Source organism: Amphibalanus amphitrite, unplaced genomic scaffold (assembly GCF_019059575.1).
Source record: "Amphibalanus amphitrite isolate SeventyFive unplaced genomic scaffold, NRLGWU_Aamphi_draft 001943F_arrow, whole genome shotgun sequence".
In the NCBI taxonomy this organism is placed as follows: domain Eukaryota; kingdom Metazoa; phylum Arthropoda; class Thecostraca; order Balanomorpha; family Balanidae; genus Amphibalanus; species Amphibalanus amphitrite.
In genome coordinates, this window is record NW_024883436.1 from 1 (window position 1) to 21,513 (window position 21,513).

At 44.0% G+C, this 21,513-nt stretch overlaps 1 protein-coding gene across 1 annotated transcript in view; it reads left to right on the top strand.

Annotated features, from left to right (window-relative positions):
- Nucleotides 1–2,483: 2,483 nt before the first annotated feature.
- The window catches only part of LOC122375869 (tolloid-like protein 2), a 38,642-nt gene continuing 19,612 nt past the window's right edge, over nt 2,484–21,513 (top strand). Inside the window, exons 1-8 of the mRNA XM_043355442.1 lie at nt 2,484–2,499; nt 4,801–5,212; nt 10,916–11,251; nt 12,734–12,912; nt 19,652–19,758; nt 20,263–20,386; nt 20,756–20,827; nt 21,237–21,383. Of these exons, the coding sequence (XP_043211377.1) occupies nt 2,484–2,499; nt 4,801–5,212; nt 10,916–11,251; nt 12,734–12,912; nt 19,652–19,758; nt 20,263–20,386; nt 20,756–20,827; nt 21,237–21,383 (1,393 nt within the window). The remainder of the gene's footprint in view (nt 2,500–4,800; nt 5,213–10,915; nt 11,252–12,733; nt 12,913–19,651; nt 19,759–20,262; nt 20,387–20,755; nt 20,828–21,236; nt 21,384–21,513) is intronic.

Sequence of the window (21,513 nt, forward strand, 5' to 3'; positions counted from 1 at the left end):
TAACGGATTTCCGGGCTCAGCTATACTATCCACAGGATAAGCGGGACAGTCAAGGATATAAACGCGAGCTCTAAACGTCTCTGGCGTAAACATGGAAATGATTATCGGGCTACTGAGCATAGTTCAACGAAACCGAGTGAGAGGATGGAAGAGTTGAAACTGCAATGTTCATACTTCGTTCACTTATACCACTCAGAAGTCTGTAGGATAAGATGAGCATACTGAGTGTGCATGAGTGTGCATTTATATAAACATTTTCTACGTGCTTTTATCCGTTTTCTGTGTTATGATAAAATAAGAATGGCTCGCCGTGTCTGTTTAGCTTTGTTCTCTTTGCGCTAGCACCCAGTTGGCTGTTTCTCATCACACGTGGCCACATTATTACTCTTTCTAAAACGCCTGGCGACTCATCTTCATTTGCATCGCGGCCACAACTCAGCAGAATAATGCCAGTGGAAATGAGTGCCATATTTCAGCACATTTAAGTTGCAGAAATGCAACACAATTACAAAACGGAGAGAACCTTTTCTCATTCAGTGGGCTTAGCGTTTATTTCAGTGGCACACTGGAAATGTCTTCCCTGATAACTGAGAGCAGTGCTCTATCGGAATGATATGTTGAGCGGGATTGTGTCGCATCGATATCTTGCGCTGAATTATTTTATTTCGCCATTGCAGGGTGTCTTCTTACGCACATAACTTTCTTCCAACTGCCTTTTCCATTCAAGCCAAAGCCAAAATGTCGTAAGCCGTAATCGCCACGCCATATGTGGAAGGCTTTTGGTGTCAATACATACATACATACATACATACATACAATAAAGTTTTGCTTGAGGATTTTTTTTTTATTTCAAAGAAGTTTTGTACACCATGCTAATCCACTTTAATCAATGCTTCAAATTCATTCGCAGTTATTGACTCTCGTCTTATCTCATCCTAACCACGTCGAGTCTATCTCACTGCCGGATGGCTACCCCCTGTGACTCAAGACGCGGCTGAACTTTTCTCTGTTGAGATGATCTCACACATTGACAATGTTTGTGGCGTTTGCGTCATTACGTGTTCCAGAGAGCACAGTCGTCTCGAATCGCTCCCAAGTAGTGCGTATGTCGCGGTGTCTTGGCGTACCGTCTTTGAGGTGAATCATCAGTGGAGTCCTCCTCGGAATAATTGGCCGTTGAATCTTTATGATGCTTTCATATCTTCATTTTGTTAAGTTCTGATATTTTGACGTTTTTATGTAAGATATTTTGAAGGAAAGACAACCATTCGACGCATATAGCATTTAAGCTAAACAATGTTTTAGTTATGAAATCACGTCGATAGCTAGGGATGCTTAATTGTCCGGAGCCATCCCGTCCAGCGAAGGCTTTCTCTTGACCTGTTTTTTTTTTTTACCTTGATCAACCCACAAGCCCAGGCCTCCAAGAGCTGCTGGTATATTTTGGGACATGCTAACGCCTGGTACACATTTATATTCACATTCATATTTATTTTTACAAACGCCTTCAACAGCATTCTTCTTGAGCGTTGAAATCGTCACGTAAACCGATACTCGACTCCAAGGAATCAGCGATGACCTCATTGCAATGTTTGTAGCATTAGTCTCGTGGTTGACTGACATTATGCGCATGTTTATTGTCATTACCCATGGTAGAGAGAGCGTTGTGGAGATGCTTTGAATATGGTATGTGGAGGGTGTTTTTAATTGCTAGCAGCTGCCATGAGTCATGTGAATCTTTGATGACATCAGGCGCAGATGACAGGGATTGTTTTGTGCATCGCCCTTCCTCTGCTTTTATGTAATGACTTATAGACTAGAGGCCTGCAACCTGTGGTGATTTAATTTGAATATTATTTTGTAAGCAGCCCCTTGCTTCGATCATATTATTGATAAATCTACGCAGCTCCATCCGTCAGCGCTTAGTGCAGATGCTTTTCCAACATTGTGAGCCCTTACAACTATTGACTGGTGACCAAATTTTCTGGATTGATGATGCCTAAAGTTGACAGTCTGCTAGTGAACAGTGAGCACTGAACAGACGCATTTCCAGCATGCCGACCTTACATTGTAAGAGCTTAATGATTTGATCCTTGGAACGACTTACCTAACTCGAGCAGGGCGAAGATGATTTAATGCGTAAGGTGAACATTTTGTAGCCGCGGCGGCATTGATCATTTGATGGGCGCAACCTTTCACAAAGAACATAGAAAATAGTACGTGCTTCATTTTTCCTCTCAAATATGACGACTGCTTTGTTCCAATAAAGAAGGATGCTGAAGCATCAGGCAATTCGCTAAGCCACTCAAGGCTACAATGCTGATGTTCTCCTGTGATTTCAATTATGCATTCATGCCTGACGAAACCAGATTCAAGAAGCTTGAATATGAAATATGTTGTGACCAGTTGAAGCAAGCGTAACCAGTAACCACCCACAGAAGTTGTTTCCTCGTGCTGGCCTGGCAATTTAGATACATATAAACATGCAGATGCAGACAGGTAGGCACACAAAGCGTCCCTCAATCATCACCTTAGCAGCACAACTTTATCTTTTTACAGTGCATTTTCTACCATCCGAACTCTAGATTCGTCGTTCCTTTTGGCCCTGGCACGCCCTGTTTTTCTTTTGTCTTATGCTAGATAGCTGCCACACGTTTCAACGAAACTACTGTGCCATGCCTGTTGATAAGATAGAAAATGCCCCTCCTTTTGAAATGTCATGTGCATTGTATACCTCCTTCAACTGCAGACGAATCCAATATTTACCTGCAGGCGCATCCTGTCAATTTTCATATATTTGCTGGCTGGAACCCTGTCCTCCCTGCCCCGGACTGTCTGGATCATATTCCATCTCTCAGCTGAGACTCATTTCCAACTGAATGGTTTCTGGGAACGGCTGAATATGCTGCATGTCTAAAACGGGTGGCATCTGGCGCAGTCGTCCGTTTATGAAACTGGACGTTTTGTGACGTCGTAGCTTATAAAGGTGATGACACACGCTTGACCTCTTAACCAGGGTACAGCCGGGAGAGGGCTCAGGGTTCTTCTTTGCGGCAGCACCGCTACACAAAGGTCAATGACTGTTATATGTGGAAATGAGAAGAAGCTCTGGCGCGTGATTTTGTTACAATGTTTCCCTGATTAGCCTGAGGTTCACTTTTAAGCCTGAAACAGACCAAATACATTGTAATTCTTCTCGCATCAATCGCTTGCGGGAGGTGCGTGCGATTGATAGTTACGAGCGTGCTTCCATGTATTTTAATAGGCTCTCGCATGCGATTTCCTGACTGCGGAAAGAGTCTGTTTCAGGCTTAAAAGTAAACCTCAGGCTAGGGTTCACATGCGCATACGAGAGCCTATTCAAATACATGGATAATAATTTATAATAGGCTTTGGAAATTTGCTGATGACATTAAGCTGGCAAAAGCAATTACATCAGACGAGGACATGAAAACATTACAATCAGATTTAAACATTCTTTTCAATTGGAGCAGAAAATGGCAGATGGAATTTAACGTAGAGAAATGCAAAGTTCTTAGCGTTGGGGTAAATGAAAATGATCGATATTATTTAAACGGCAGTCAACTGCAAAATGTTTTTGAGGAAAGAGATTTAGGTGTTTTAATCACAAATGATCTAAAATTCAGTCATCAATGTCAAGAAGCCCGTAAAAAGTCTCTGAAAATGTTGGGAGTAATATATAGAAACGTTAATTATAAAAGTAAAGACGTTATGAAAAAACTTTATTGTTCTCTTGTTCGTCCACATTTAGAGTATTGTGCACAGGCATGGTACTCGCCCTTTAAAAAAGACGCTAAGTCTCTAGAGCGTGTGCAGAGGAAGGCCACTAGGATGGTGCATGGTTTTCGCGGGATGACTTACAGAGAAAGGCTTGTCTCGTTAAATATGTTTTCACTCCATTACCGGAGAGTGAGAGGTGATTTGATTGAATTGTTCAAAATTTATAGAGGTATTGATAAGCTAGATTTTAAGAGCTTATTCACGATAAGTTCGAACTCTACAAGAGGACATGGATGTAAATTGGTAAAGAAATTTTCAAAAACGCGTTTAAGGCAATCCTTTTTTACTAACCGCGTCATTGATATGTGGAATAGCTTACCTCCTTGGGTTATTGATAGTTCCTCCCTTAACAAATTCAAACATAACGTGGATTTGTATTTTACGGAGCGTGGTGCGGTCTTTGACACCATTGAAGACGTAGACAACTCTGATAGGTTTCGTTGTTAGGATACACTCATTGCATTCATTGTCATGTAAATCTTGTTCAGTGTGCATGAATGTGTACATCACTGTGTATTTCATCCTTGTAACCTTGTTGGGCTCCTGTAGCCTGTTGTTACATTGTAATATATGTTATGTTATGTTATGTTATGGAAGCACGCTCGCATCAATCGCACGAACCTCCCGCAAGCGATTGATGCGAGAAGAATTACAATGTATTTGAATAGGCTCTCGCATGCGATTTCCTGAACGCGGAAAGAGTCTGTTTCAGCCTTGAGGGTCTTGGTCTTAACAGTGCTGTTATACCTATAGTTATTCAATTTTGACGTGTCGCATTACCGGCTTTCGATCAAGTGATCGAATGTGATCGAAAGTGATCAAGCACTGGTGCTGCGAATTGCAACTACCTATGTGACTGGCTTGGTTGCATCATAATATAAACTTCTGACGCTTACTTCACCCCTGCGTGGTTGTGGGAAAAATGCACTGAGGACGACATAAAAACATAAAATACCACTACCTTTTTGTGAATCTAACAGTCGATATTTTCTTTCGCAGACAAAATCGACGGTGACATCGTCATCCCAAACGACGAGTATGAGAGAGAGCTGGCACAGCAGCGGCTCGACGACGAGCTGCGATTGGCTGATGCCGCCGTGACGTCACTGGCTTCCAAGGCGGCCCGAGAGGGGCCGGGGGACTTGGAAGCCGCCATCGAGCCCTCGGGAGTGGATAGGGGGCTAACAGCGACGCCCCTTTCCGCGAGGGGCAAATGTGTGCGCTGTGATCCGGACTGCTGGGGTAGCAGGAGGCATCGGAAAAAGTGCGCACATAAAAGGAGAAGTCGAAAGAGGAATCGGCATAAAAGCCGGAGGAGGGGAAAGTGGAGGAAAAAGGGAAGGAGGAAGGGTGGTCGACGCCGGAAAAATAGGAGGCTCCAGAAGAAATGGGCCTATCAACATGCACGAAGGTGAGTTGGTTTCATCTCCACACCCCCAGACTCGGACATTTCAGTGACTCATTTTGACATTCTACCTGCCCTTCCATTGTAAGCCATTCCGAGTGATTATGGGATCATTATAATGACTGATATCATGGCGCGCTCTTAGTCTCGCATCACTTTTCTAATCCCCGTATCATCAGCTTTTTATCATCGCTTTCCGTTTGCCGGCTTTCTTAGAAGCTCATCCCCAGCACAAACTACTACACGATCGTCCTATCGCTACCCTTTCATCATCGATTCACTTGCTTATGCTCGATTTCACGTCATGCGGTACAGTCTACCCTCCAGGCATCCTGGCTGGGTAGACTGTACCGCGGTACACGTATGCCCTGCGGCACAGTCTGACTCACGGCGCTCCCAACTCGTCCTGTTGGAATGGTGACTGGACAAGTGTTGGGGCGGGGGGAGGGACAGAAACTGACTATTTGGATCGAGTAGACTGATTTACAACGGTGATGCTTTTCTAAGACAGTTACTATATCCTCTTGAGTCCCGCCAATTCGCCCATGAATGGAGAGCAACGAAACTTTTTTGGCTGAGAGCTTTGGTGCCAATAATGACCAGATTGGTGACATTTCAGCCGTGAAGGTCATCGCGCATGCGCAGTGACATGTATACTGGGATATACAAAAATACTCAAAGCCTATAAAATCTGACTGAAATGCAATCCATGAAAACTTCCATACAAACACCAAAGTGTATTTTTTCGTTTGTTTAGGACGTAAAATGGCTAATAGTACTGACACGTTTAATTATCAACACCACTCGCCCTTAACTTCAGCTTCTTCTGCCCCTTGCCCACTGCTCTTTGGTCTTTAGTTGCCATTTCCTTTGAAGATATAGAACTTGTAGCACCTGTTGCGAATCGATAAACAGTAGAGGAAGACCTTGCAGCATTATCTGAAGCGACATCTCTAAAAAAAATTCGCCGTATGGTGTGTTTTAGAGAGGTGCTTGCCTATGTCATTGTGCTTAGGGGTCGGATTCTAATTCATCGGGCGATTTATCAAACTTTGAGTGAGGATCTACGGTCATTGAGGTCGCCAACGATTCGAAGAATGTTAACGCTCAACCACAGAGCCATTTGAAGGCATAATGTTGTTTGTGAGCCACAAAAATGGCTTTAACTGACCCAGCAACCATGTATACTACAATATACATGACTAGTTCTAGGCACAGTCCGTTGTATACTGACGTTTACATTTCTTCGTCGTGCAGGATCCCGTTGGTCACTCGGGTGTACATTTATTTTTTCAGAGGTCAATTCCTCCGAATAATTGTAGTGCTACTTCTTAAGCACGTCTCAAAATTTTTCGGGCCAAGGACATTTGTATACCTTAGTATACATGAACTTTAATTCTTTCTGGAAAAGTTCCAAACACACAATTTTGTTTACAAAACCTGCAAGCAATGATCAACAACGAATGGTTATGTTAGCAAAACAACAGTTGTCGATGAGTCATTCTCTTAAAAAGAAATAACAGGAAAATAATTAGGAGACGTACCTCTATGCTGCGACCGCCGGGATACCGGGAAGATTGAAACGCTGAGGCGTCAACAAATTCAACTTGAGGATATAAATTCAGCCACCAGGTGGCGGACCATGGCATGAAGAATGCAACGCATGGCCATGAAATAGCCTAGCCATTAGTGAATTCCGTAGAGATCGACTTAAGACGATGTATACCCCAGTATACAAAAAGAACCAAGAGGATATATACTTTTCTAAAAATATGCTGCATAAGTCTACTTTTACTTGAACGTCGGTCACAAGATCTTCCTTTTGTTTATCTATTGATCCAAATTTTTAAACTGCCCGAAAAATGATATACATCCTGCTTAGAAAACAACATCATTACTTATTTCGGGCTTTTGTATGAACCGCGCCTTCTCAGTGAAACCGATCTTATATGAGATTCGAATACCACCATGCAGACAAAGGCGCAAGTTTTCACTCCGCTGTTTTGGTGACCCCTTGGATCTTCTGTGAGCCTCTTTCTGCGCCGTTCGCTGTGCAGGGACTGTGCGCCTATGACGTCATCTAGCTGTGTGTTTATTTGGTCGGTGACCGAGTCATGCCCTGCGGGGGGAGGGGGGGGGAGTGCGCTAGGCATTGTTATAGTGCTGACTTGCAGACAAAACACGCTTACTTCGAAGTTGTAAGCTAGGAGTCGGGCTATGGGGCCAATCATTATCGATTGACCCACTTTTTGCATGGTGGGTGCGAATTTTGTTACTTCAAAGAGCGTTGTGCATTGTGCAACATATTAAGTGCGTGTCTTGAGGTTTTGCTCTTGTAACAACGTTCAATGCTCTTTCGTCTCATATTTCTTAAACCGTACATATCTCAATCTAAAGCAAGAGATTTTAGCAGTGAACGAACATTGGAAATACAACGCTGATCGCGAAACCAAGATAATTTACGAATTTTGAAGTCAATCAGAGACGCTGAAAGGAGCGTAATAAAAATGTAGTTGTCGTGCGTTTCACGTTTAGTTTATATTACACAAAGCAAGTCATAGGTACATACATCAGACCAGTATGGTAGGTGGAAGCCCATCAACTAGCATGGACGGCGACACAAGTATGGCGCTAGATCTGGGTCAGACATAATGTCGCGATCTTCGGTAGCAGTATAATTATTTATATTTAACCTTCGCCCCATTGGGGGGGGGGGGCGGGCGGGGGGCATATCTTACCACCCTGTCGCGTTTTTTGCGTGTGAATAAAAAACCGCGGCTAGCTTTTTGTACATCAATTTTGAACAATGTGTGAAATGTTTGACCCCAGGTCATGTCAGGTCAGGTCACCAGGTCAAGTTAACTGACCAAGCCTAAAAAATTGCAATCATGACCAGCCTGCAGTGCTTGTCAGAAAGGTTTTAAACTTGGTGGATTGCATGATGTTATGGGCGCATACAATTTGTATATCTCTGATTTTTCATATCCGTGACCTAAGGTCAGGTCAGTAGCTTGACCTTTCCATTATTAGTCAATGGAGATTGGAGAAAACGAAAATGACTCTAGATCCGTGTGTACGCATAGGAACAGTCCAAATATTTCAGAATCACAATGATTTGAACCACCCGTGACGACCAAGGTGTCTTTTTTGCTGATAGCCTCTACATAGAGAGGTCATCCGAGGTCATTTGAGGCTACAAACACATTTTTGCCAATAACTCTCGATTGGAAAGAGATAGAACGCTTGGGATGGCCTCATTGTGTTTGTCTTGCCGAGACGCATCAACTGATATGCAACATGACCTTTTCCGATCAGGTCATGACCTTGACCTGAGGTCAAATTTTCAAGTTGACCTTTCAAGGTCAAATTATAGTTCATTCGACGCGTCTCGGCGAGAGGAACACGATTCTGGCAATAGAAATGTCGTGGCTTTTTTAAGTCAAAAGTTATTGTCGAAAAACACTTTTCGTAAAAACAGTTATTTTTGGAGTTTTTGCCCTCTGGAGGCTAAACCACTGACCTGAGGTCATTTTTGATAATGACCTTATCAAAAGAAGAGTTCAAAAGCTATCGATTGCTTTTCTAAGCGTTTTTCTAGCTATTATAGTTCCTGAGTGGCATGTTTTCTGAAAAATATTATGACAATTCGCAAATTTTGACCTTTGATGACCTCTGTTGACCCCAATATTGCTCTAAGATGAAAAATATTGAAATACCTTCAAACGGACGCATCAAGAGCTATCGACTGCTTTTTACCGTGTCTTTCTAGCCCTCTTAGTTTTTGAGTCAGAGGTGGGTGGTAACATATGTCCCCCCCCCCCCACTAGTGCGAAGTTGGCTGATACCGCCACTGGGGCGCGGGTTAACAAATCCCCGGGAAGTATGCGTATGCATTGCATACCCTTCTTCCTGGGTAAAGCTGATATTTCGAATCGAACGGCTTTCTCTTTGTCGGCTCTTCAAACGAGTTGAAAGCACGGCTGCGAATATGGCAGCACTTTCTCCCTGTCTGGCCGCACCGTTTGTCGGTGATGGCCGACAATGACGGCGACAAACGGCGCGCGTTACTGCGACAAATGTGCGCCACTTTTTGTCGCAGCCGGCGGCTTCCGTTATTGTTTTTGAGCCGCCGAGCTGTGGTGTTGGCAGTGGTTTTGTTCCGCTACTTTGGGCAGTGCTTGATGTAGCCGTTTCTCTGGGCTTGCTAAACGTTGTCATTTTTTTAGTTGCACGCTTATCTGTTCAAGGCATCACATATATTGCCTACTTCAACAGCTGATGAAATATCATGTTACACACGCTGCCCCTTTCACAACTTACTCACAACTTCCTCTCCCAAAAATGCGTGTCTCGCCGTGTTTCCCCACTTGGTCAGCACCAGTACTGTCTCGGAACTGTTATTGGCAGAGCAGTTTCGTCGCCATGCCTGGCTGCCGTAGATAGCAGAGTTTCTGCTAATTAATTCAGCTGTGATCGGATTACGTCCTCCCGGTTGGAAGGTGGGAGAAGTGAGAGGACTGATACATATAGAGCGTGCGAAGCGTTACAGATTTGGTTGTGCTCACATCGTCCTTTGCTGAAGAAAGATGAATGGCATGATTGGGGTGGCTGACGGGGGCTTCATATTTTGATTTTACACTATCTATTGCTTATTGTTATCGTCAGTGTTATCATTTTGGGCGTGTCATCAGTGTTATCATTTTGATTTTACCCTTTTTGCTCGTTTACGAGTTTTTTTTTGCCCTCGCCAACTCTAAAACGCCATGATAACGATTCCATGATCTCTTCTAAATGATTGTAAACGGAAGTTGCAAGCACTCTTATCCACGCAGTTCCTCTCCTGAGCTGCTTAGCCTCAAACATTGCCATCATACCAACGCCGCGTTCCGTTGGATCTTACCAATGACTCACTCTGTGAGATCAATCCCAACCTACGCAGTGAGATGTCCCTCTGAATCATACGTCCACACACGTCTCACGCTCCCCGCCAGTACATCCATCAGACTTCAGCTACACGTGCATTCCACCCATTACAAAGTTATGCTTGTCTCGTAGTACCTGTCTGAATTTTACTCATGGCCGAAGCTCATCAAATTAACATATTTACCCGTCGTTCACTTGCGCCTGTGTTTATTGGAAATTCCACTCACAGAATATGTGATGATTGGGTCCGGTTTTCTCTGTTGAGTTATACGCTTCAGGCACGCTGTGGAATCAGACACAAGGATGGTTACGTATCCTGCATGTAAATCTGCTGAATTTTGTGTCGGAATTAGTCATTTATCGTTACGTTGGTGGCCGGGTTCAAAGCCCTGAGTGAAACGACGGAGAAGTCGAATGACCTTGGGTGTTGTACGCTTTGGAGGAAGAAAACTCCAGTGAGCTCTTGATTCAACAGGATTCTGTCCTTGGAATTCCACACAAACACTAACAGCTACTGTTGTTCTGCTTCAGTTATTAGTTCTCGACTTATTGAGATAAATTATTTGTTCAATCTGTTTTATGCATTCTCTTAACCTTGAGAAGAGAGAGAATAGAAGCATACATTTTGATGTGATTTCAATCGTCTTTTTCGTGTGACTCTATAAACATTATATGCCATAATCAAATCTTTTACGAGAGCCTTTTCCATGTCAATTACAAACCTGGTGATCAAGTGCTACTCTCCTAACACCACCATCTGACCTTCACCCTCTCTGTCTTCCACAGAAACACCACTCGAGCTCGGCAGCGGGGCAGCAACCCCATCACCAAAATCACCACCAACTCTATCGGCTCATCACCAACCTCAACCACCGGCCGCGTGGTCCAGCTCCCATCCTCCGCTCCTCACCATCGACAGAAGAGGGCCGCCACCGCCCGACTGGACCGAATCTGGGCCCACGGGGTGATCCCCTATCAGATTGATGATGAGTTTAGCGCCGAGCACAAGGCGCTGTTTAAGCAGGCGATGCAGCATTGGGAGAACGCGACGTGCATCAAGTTTGTGGAGCGGGAGCCGGAGCTGCATCCCGACTGGATCGTGTTTGCGGTGCGGGAGTGCGGGTGAGTACTTGGGGGAAGGGAGGTATGGGGACGGGGTGTAGACTGTATAACTAGAATGGATGGCGCTGCTTCGTGTGTACTTCTTTTCGCATTTATTTTGAGACTTGTGCGTTCGAACCAGCACTGCTATCCATAGCTGTGGCTAAACACATTGAATGCTCAAGAATATTTGTTTTATTCAATAGTTTGAAATGTTTCACAAATCGGTCGTGTTTGTGATTGTCGCATAAGTCGAATTTTACGCAAGAATTCAGATGAACCCTGCGTTCCTAAGTTCGTGCTCTTCGTTCGTCCATGCTTGGCTCTCATCACTCCAAGTCAAGATAGATTGTTCGGAAATCCCACCTGGAATTTATGCCAAACTATATTTACACCGCCCTCGGTGTCGTGCATTATTACAGATAACAGTTCTTAAATTGTAATGAAACATTAAAGTCATGTAAGTTGTATGTTTGTTCATCATTTGCATTTAGATAATACCATCTTATGAAACAGCTCACTAATGAACTAAGGTGTAATTGAATGAAGCCTATTGTTGTGTTGTTAAATTCATTTATCTTAGAGCCAACCGCTCTGAGGGATCTATTAAGAACATAATAAATTGCATATGGTTACGTAAAATTATTTCATGACATTCTTTCATGTCATGCGTAATGTAGGTAAACCCATTTATATTATTTCCATATTACTTTGAGATATAAATTGAGAGTTGAATCATTTGTGGTTTTACGAGGTAGTTGCTCACCGCAATATCTTGCATAATTTTCACATGCTCTCTCTCCTTTCGCTGTTTCGTTCAATGTCCACCCTCTCCCAATCTTTACAACCCGGAGAGAACCCTCCGATGAGTCAGCTGCCTCCCATTGATATGACGTCATCACACTTCCTGGGGAGAGTGGGGAGGACGCTCCCGTCGGCTGTCCCCTCCCCACACCGGAGGTCTGCCCGACTGCTCCCGCCCCGGGCCCCGTCAGGGGAGGAGGCTCCCGGGGAGTCTGTCAAAGGATCCGTCCCAGACGGGGAATCGGTCTCGGTTAGGTTGTTAATTCTCTGCAATTGGCGGCTATAAACGCCCACGCGTATAGCGGGAGAGTCATTGGATTTCTCAGAAGGTTAGGGATGATGTTCGGTGATTCAGTGGTAGTGATTTGATTGCCATCTGATTTATTCGCACCGTGTATGCCGATGAGGGTTAATTTCAGACAATACCGCGTCTCAATGTCCAGTAAAAAAGTGAATCACGCGCTTGTCAAAGCACCGATAAAACACTGCTAATTTTTATCATGTTTTTTAGTTTTATGTCAGAAATTCACTTTGGTTTCCCAGCAATAATAGCTGACATCACATAAATAACACACCAATATGCTGTGGCCCGGAACTTGCGTGACAAAACATTTTTTCCGCAGTGGATCGCGTATTTACGAGTCATTTTTCTGCAGTGCGTATGTCTCTGCGACCTGTAACCGCTGTCCATACTCACAGGTGCTGTTCATTTGTCGGTCGTCGTGGCAACGGTGAGCAAGCCATCTCGATCGGGAAGAACTGCGACAAGTTCGGTATCGTGGTGCACGAGCTGGGCCACGTGGTCGGCTTTTGGCACGAGCACACGAGACCTGATCGTGACCACCATGTGGAAATCTTCACCGAAAATATCATGGAAGGTGAGTGGGTGATTGACGAGGCACGTACTTTTGCTCTAAGTATCATGGAGAATGTGTTTATTCAACATAACACGTGCTTTTCAGCCAGAATGGCATTGATGATGCGTTCGTCAACATTGCTGGGAAGAAGGCCAGCTGAACCATTATGCTATTTTTAGCTCTAACTATTGGTAGCTAAAAGTGGTTTCTAAAGATAGCTACACATTCGTTAGGTATTTATAGGGGAAGGTCATGCCATTATTCCCAGAATACCGGCATGATTCTTGACCAAAACACGATGGTACCCATCTTCCTCCCACTCAACTCCTCAAATTGAATTCCTGACGTGTCATGGGCAAGTAGATGCGTTATAAGACCGTAATTAGCATCAATCAGTCAGCTTGTGGACAACTCTGTGGTCAGTCTTTCAATAATTTTATGAGAGGCATTCCTTTATTCAGTTATTATTTTCCCAGTCGGCTGTGGCATTCGCTCGAGCGCTATGGCCTTGGCGCATCTTACGAGCTGGCTGCAACTGCGCTTTCAGCCTTTGGCTGAGGCGGTGACGGCTTTAATTTGGTCCATTTGTTCTGGACACCAGTGGAGATTAAAAAGAAAGCCAGCAGGACAAGCTGTCTCTGTTCCGTGGTGACCAGACTCGGACGGAAGTTGGCTAACACCAGAACGGTCAAAATGCTTGATAACCAAGTTACTACGGCGCGATTTAGAGTGGAAGATTTGGTTAGAATGGGGTTGGGAACTCGATTTTTTAAGAATGCATTAAAATGATCAAACTATTTTCACAGAATTTATGGTGCATACCATTGCCTCATAAAATCAATATGCTGAGAGAAATGGGGGAAGAAAGATAGGAAACTTGTTTTGAAAAGTTCTTGAAAAAGATGCTCTTGATGCTGTTACGTCACATGTCACCTTCTGCGGTTGACAAATAATGGCGCATCTGGCGCACCACAGATTACATGTTATATCAATGGGTGAAAGATGTTGTTTGTTTCACTCTGCCATTCGCGCTGTTTTTCACTTTAAATTATGCTAAAACATTTACGGATGAAATGTTCAGTGTCAAAAATTGATGTGTCTGCCGTGTACTATATTCCCACTTAACATTGAGCGCGTGATAAACATTTTATGTACCTCGAATTTTCAAATGATAAAGATGATGAATCGGAGGATGCTGAAAAGCAAAAGCTCATTCCAATATTTGGACTACTTTACGATTAAAATGTTTACATTCCTGTCATCTTATTGATCATTTATTTGTTCTTTTTTATGAAAATAACTTAAGGCGTTGAGAACCGAGGTAATTTCTATCTACCGTGCCTTAACTTACCAGCAACAGCAATCTATCTACGCCCTACGGTGGCAAGGGAGACTGTGAAAGAAGCGTAAGATGGATTCTAAACAATTCTTTTGTGATATACTGAAGGGCAAAGTGCAGAGAAGAGCGTACAAGTCCTGTTTTGTGCCAGGCTGTTGCAGTAGCACTTATGAAACTCCGAAAACGATCTTCGTTCATGTCCCGAACAACATTACCCTGAGGAGATGATCGTCTGCAATAGCAGGAAGAGCTGATGCAAGTACTTTGAAATCCACTATCAAGTCGGTGCTATTGTTGTAATGATCACTGTGAGGTGAGATATTTTGTGCAAGGGCTGAGTGTAATACCCAGGAGATGACTTCCATTCGCCCCCTGACCGGTCAGGGTTATAAAATTTGAGTGGATGGCGGTCCGTTTGGGGTTCAGATGTCAATTGTATTTTGTTACTGTCAAACAATACATGTTATGCTGGCAGCGAATGTGTGTAACGTCGGTTTTCGAAACAGAAGTTAGAACTGTAACGGCAGAGTGCTTGCTGGTCTCATCGTAAGTATTGTAAGTGTTGTAAGCAAAAGCATTGTCAATATTGTAAGTATTGTGAGCATTGATGTATGGTAGATATCACCTCACATGATCTCGGCTCAGATAACCCTCCCCGGTGATCCTGTCAGTAAATGGCACCTGGATCATTACAGATAAGATAATTTGTCATAATTCTTAAAGAATTGGGTGGTTTTGACTCGTTTACTCGAGGTGCAGGTCGCATTTCAATACTTTTCCATAGGCTTGCAATGTAAAGGTCACGACTCTGACCTAACCTCAGGTCACAGATCAAAAATTCTGAGATATACAAACGACACATACTGCAGGTACTGTTTTGAAGACTTGATGAGAGGAAATAACTTCGTGAAAAACTCAAGCTCTGACGTGTTTGCAAACTTTTCTGAGGTGGGGTCAACAAACCCGCTCTGGTTACCTGACCTGACCTGACCCGGCATTTTTTTATGAGATGTGCGCAATGAGCATTTAGGAAAAGTCATCAAATATGAGCTGAATGTCTCGCGGCGTTTGGCAATTGTACAAGAAAATCCTGAAAGGCCTCCCCGTCCGAAATAGGGTTAATGTGTATATGAAGAGTTGCAGATGCCAAACATACCCAGATCTAAGACTGCAGTTCCCAGCGCCGCTGCAACGTTTTTAAAACAAACATACATAGGACATACAAACATGTTTATTTGCATCTGTTTTGGATAATAGCAACTCATGGCGCCATCACCCACGATAACTGTTAGGATTTGAGATATATTTTTTTAGGCCATTAGTTTGGCTGTAATGTTTATTAATATTAGTTGGGCGGAGTTTGGTAGTTTTTTATTTAACTTGTGGTATGTTGTGCTGATTGCGGGTTGTTCAAACCTTTCAAATGTAAGGACCTTATTGAACTCAACCCTACCCCTACACTACCCTACATACGACTGGACGCTTTCCAAGCCCACAAGCATCACGACGCCGAGATGGAATGTAGCCGGGAAATCACCCTCGCCATCTGCTCTAGAGCTAATCGTGTGGGGCGGCGTGTGGGGCGCCGCTTAGCCTATGGGGGTGCACTTCTAGTGGATGGGGGACGGGGGTGCACCTGCACCCCTTTCATATGGAAAGTTACTGCCCTGATTACAGCTCCCCGTATTGCAACTAATCAGGGAACGGCCAGCAAACGAAGGAACTATTTCTGGATGACAGGCGAATAACCGCTCACGCAAGGAGCGGAGCTCCGCCCCGTCCAAAGTGGCCAACAAAGCAGAGACAGAGGCAGCATCACATCTTCCATCAAAGAACTGGTTTCTGGCTTGGAAGATGAGCTCCATCTTTGCATCCGAGTCGGTGCTGTCAGGAATCAGCTGGTCTAATGGAGTGAGAGTAGTGAGACGACTAGCTATTGTATCAGAGCTGCCTGGTCTTCGTAGCATTTGCACCGATTCTTCTCGATCGGACTCTGAATTCTGTCCCTCCTGCGTATTACTTGAGGCATTGCTATGTAGCTAAGTCTTTGGCACAGTTTCATTATCCATGCTTTGCAAACAGTGCCATAACAACACGGTTAATTAATCACCAAGCTTCTTTGCAAGTTCCAATACAGTTGAATCGCACGCGATTTGAGTGCAAAAATCAAGAAAAGTGCCAACTTGTTCCCGTAAAATATTTTGAATATTGACCTAAAAAAATGAGTAATTTCCAGATAAAATAACAGCGAAATCAGTTTTCGCTTGCCAATAAAACTCACAGATATTGAAGCTCCATTATTAAAGGAACATTTTAGTATATGCCATTCATGATAAAACTTCTTAGCCACGCAATACCAGCGCAAAATAAAGAGACACTGAAAACACGACCAATCACTCCGATTTACCATAGGAAAATACATAGAAAATGTATGTCTCAACTGCGCCAAATATACAGACAGTTATATACCTACATGTGACGTCATGATTAGCCCGACCAATCAGAAGCAAGTTGTTTTTAGCCACAAATAATTAATTTCTGAACTAACTAGGCATTTTTTTAACAAAGTGATTTTAAATTAAATCATTAAAAATTCTGAGCTTTTTTATTTTACCAAAACATACAGAGCATGCAGATAGGTCCCAACCCTATTCCGATCCGGTTAATCGAATTCTTTCTCACGGAAATCCACTGTAACTATTCGAGGCTGCTGGAGAAAAGTCTTTCAAGATTTCCAGTGCGCATTTGTTGGTGTTGCAATACTGAGCTATGAACGTTATCGCAAAAGATCATTGATCATCGCCTATTGAAGACGTTACAGTTACGTCCAAAAACGCCCTGAAGATGATACAGCGGTCCCTTACTGAAGTTCCGTTATATGAGTGAGTTAATTTTTATCGTAACCCATCAGGATGGAACAACAAAGAATCATTATGTCCGTAGGTAAAATAAAATAGATAAGTAGATGACATTTTCTTGTCGTTTAAATTAAAGCCATTCTAGTCCTTTCGCTCCTAAAATTGCCTGCATTCACCTCGGTCTCAAGATCTGCACTCGGCCTTGGCTTCTCACCGGTTTGTTTGTCGATTGGTGGGAGGTGTCTGGCCAATGTGTTTGTTGGCTTTCAGCGGGTGTTTGTTTGCCGTTTGGACGTGTGTTTGCTGGTTCTCAACCAATGCTTGTTTGTGTTATTTGAGTTGGCCGAATCTGGGCTACCGGCTTACGCTTCATTGATCGGGCATGAGCCTTAGACCAATGCACTGTTTCACTGAATAAGTCTAAACTGGACAATGCTTAAGCTATTCAACGCCAATATTACGCAAACTTAAGAAAGAAATTGATGAAGAATATTGCAGGTATGTGATGTAGTCGAGTTCTAAACTTACTGATAACCAACATCTACTAAACCAGTATAACGCCTTTTGGGGCGACTAACGGAGCGAGCGAGAGGGTGGGCCTTGCACGTGCGAAATTGCGAGGGGGTACCTCCAACTGACTTGTGCACGGCACCCTACTAACTGGTCTCTAGCGATGTGCCAAATTTGGGCACAATCGGCCCAGCCGTTCTCGAGATCTGGAAGCGGCACCCTGCACGTGCGCACGTGCAAGATGGGTCCCAACTGACTTGTGCACGGCACCCTACTAACCGGTCCCTAACCGTGTACCAAATTTGAGCGCAATCGGTCCAGCCGTTCCCGAGATCTGGAAACGACCCCTGCACGTGCGCACGTGCAGCAGCACCCCAACTCTGGCACATGTATATGCAGTGCCTAGTGGGTGCCTACCTACATGCCAACTTTCAGCGCAATCGGCCAAGTAGTTACCGAGATATTGCAACAATTACAAAATTGACACCTCTTCGTTTTGCACGTGGCACGTGCATAAGGGGTCACCCACATGCATCGGGAATAGTCCAATACTTGGTAGAAGGAATGAAGCTACCCTACAAAAATTACCGCGTGTAAATCGGTCAGGTGGTTGCTGAGATATAAGCCTCGCAAAAGCGTGACCACGGCCGGCCGGCCGGCCGGCCGGCCGGCCGCTCATACTCAGAAATTTCCGTTAATCTAAGGAAAGACTACGCTCGCTTCGCTCGCTCCGTAAATATGCCTATCTGAAACCACCAGTCCAACTCAAAGGAAGCCAGTTTTATAGCAACACGCATTGATGCGTGATCATTGATCACTGATCTTTCAGGTACTGCATTCTTCGCTAAGTATGATTGATGCATACTATCATACATCAATCCTAAGTGACACTCTTCAATGAAGCTAACCTAATAACAGCTCATCACTGTAAAATGAAACTGAACTGGCATTTGGCGATGACAAGATTAACGACCGCAACTGATTTCATTAGTGATACTGTCGCTTCCAGATGTGAGAACCGCGTGTAATCAACACCATATTTGGCAATATCGCTGACGAATCGGGACAGTGATGACGTGTGTGATGAGTCATGCTTCAATAGATCGCACTTGCTTCTCTCTGGAATTCAGACGCGTGAGGTTTTAATCGGGTGATGATCGTTCCTGCTAGTTTTTTTTTGTCTTTCCGTGCAGAGCTGCTTTGCGTGCTTTGATAATTTGCAGGTGACTTTGATAGTGGAGTGGGATGAAAGAAAAATCAAATTCGTAGAGATAGATCAACGATGTGTGTTTCGGATGTAAGCGAAGTGCGCTAGGTCTGAAGGGAGAGTCAATCAGCATAATCTGCTTGGCATATCCGAATAAAATGTTTGGCAACAAGCATCCAGCTTGAAGAAGCTAACATTACTGTATTTATCATTTAAGCAAGAGAACCCCAAACATCAAAGAAACTGTGCATATCCTTGAACGACATTGCATGCCTCTATATTCCTCGATCTATTCATTCCTACTAGTTTGTTCTACCTTCATAGGAACAACTCCCCCATTCAGGGTAAGCGATTGACCTCAAATCTCTTGCTGAAAGCTCTTATTTGTTTCTGTCTGTGGCAGGCCAGCCAGTCTGCTGCCCAGCTCTTTCAAACCCGGAAATTTCAAACGGCAACGTTTGGATTGCGCTGCACTTGGAGAAGGTTTTTAATCAGCGGTGCGGAGCCGATCAGAAACTTGGACGCGGAAATGTTTGGTTACCTTGCTCAATACAGTCTCACAATGGCACATTTTGTCGCACGGTTTGTTCCTGTTTGTACGAACCGAATTGAAAACCAAAAAGCTTGCAGAATATGGTGACCTTTTAAGGTATCAGTTTGTTGAAGAAACAGTAAACGAATTATATTTTAAATTAACGTTTTAATAGGGCCTAACGTTACGGCACGAATTTTATCTTGTTGACCAAGAAGCGCTTCTCCGACGTGGCGGTTCTGCTTGACACATCTGTCCTGCTTGTCATATCTGTCGTATTTATCGTCCAACTAAAACATCATCTTCTCCCACAGGTCAGGACTTCAACTTCAACAAGATGACGGGAGAGGACGTGGACAGCCGCGGCCTTCCTTACGACTACGAGTCCATCATGCACTACGCGAGGAACACCTTCTCCAAGGTCTGTAGTCTGTTCATCCGCTGGGTCTAGCGGTCGGATGTCTTGGCTTTTTGTAGAGTCGAGGTGCAATTTTGTTGAGAATCGATAATGGGTGCTGGTTGATGAGACTTCAGCTACATATTTGTGAGAGTTGTAACCGTGAGCTGCCATAAAATTTTAATGGGTTTTTATCTATTTTTACCATTTTGCCTCATCGTTGGCTGCCTACATGTCCGTTCTGTACATAACAGCCAATGTTTTACCTGCGGGCTATCGCATGCTTCATTTATCTATTTTTCGTAATTTTCTAATGTAATTTTCGTTTAGATGTCTCTAGAATCCAGGCCTACAAGCTTGGAGTCATGGCTTAGACTTTGAGCAATGGTAATGCGACATCAATATCGTTCGCAATCATCAACTATTGTAACTTCTTACGCATCTCAATTTCTACGATTAAGTAGGTTTTGACAGACAACTTTTTATGTACCCCTTTTACCTATCCATAGGTAATTTATGTTCCCACAGAATAGCTACCTGGACACAATTCTGCCACGAGTCCGGCACGGACCCAATATGCCCCAGATCGGCCAGCGACTGAGGCTCAGCCAAGGGGATATCGCTCAGACAATGAGAATGTATAACTGCTCCGGTGAGTGCGGTTACATTACTGCCACCTGGCGATGTGTTAGAGAACTGAAGCTTTGAAGAGACTGGCTCTGTGAACTCTAGATTCTCTGAGTGTGATAGCCGTTAGTTGATTGTTTCTTCCTATAACTGTTATTCACACGCCTAAAATGTTGATTGATTTCTTATCTAACTTTTCACAGCGAATCGTATTAATACCTTCCCTAAGTTTTGATGGGTATACAAATTTGTCGCTACACTTATGTGCTAAAATGCACCACTTTTTGTCCGGCAAATCTACTATTGTTTACGCCTTATCTCGCGTTGCCATCTGCTTCCCGCCCTGTCTGAGAGCTCAACCAGCTCTCTTCACGGACCTTCTCTACCGTTTCAGCCTGTGGAGAGACGCTTCAAATGAGCAACGGCACCTTTAGCGCCCCTCCGCCCCAACTGAGGCCTAACCACGGTGAGGACGGTACTCGGGCGACAAGTGCCGCAAGGAGAGGGGACGGGTGACTGTAATTATAATCTGGTCAAGTATTGTATTGAGAGTACCTGTTCGTGGAATTTCATGCAGCTACTCTTAATACAAGGAACGTGTGACATTGGAACTTCAAACTATTGGCGGTAGGGTGATCGTTTAAATTAAGCTATATTTTTGTGGATAGTCAGTAGTCTTCTGTAGTGCAAGGAGTTCGATTTAAAACATACAAGAGTGAACATGTGTTTTTGTGTAACTCTTGAATTTGGTTAGGTCTCGAGCAAAGATGGCTATGATATATTTGGTTCGTGCAAGCTGTTTTAATCTTGAATACACTGTGGCCGTGTGTCTATTGGATATTTCAACTACCTGACCTGACCTGACCTCTCCCCAGGTCACTCCTGCGAGTGGCGCATCACTGCCACCCACGGCGAGCGTATCGTGCTCAACATCAGTGACCTGGACATCCACAGCAGTGACGGCTGTGAGACCGACTATCTGGAGGTGCGCGACGGCTACTGGCACCACAGCGCACTGCTAGGTGAGTTACCAACTCTGGCGGGGAGTTACACTGGCACCACTGTTCTCTCCTGGGTGAGTTACTTACACCAGAGAGGAGTTTTACTGGCACCACAAAGGCCCTGGTAGGTGAGATATTGATATACTGGAAC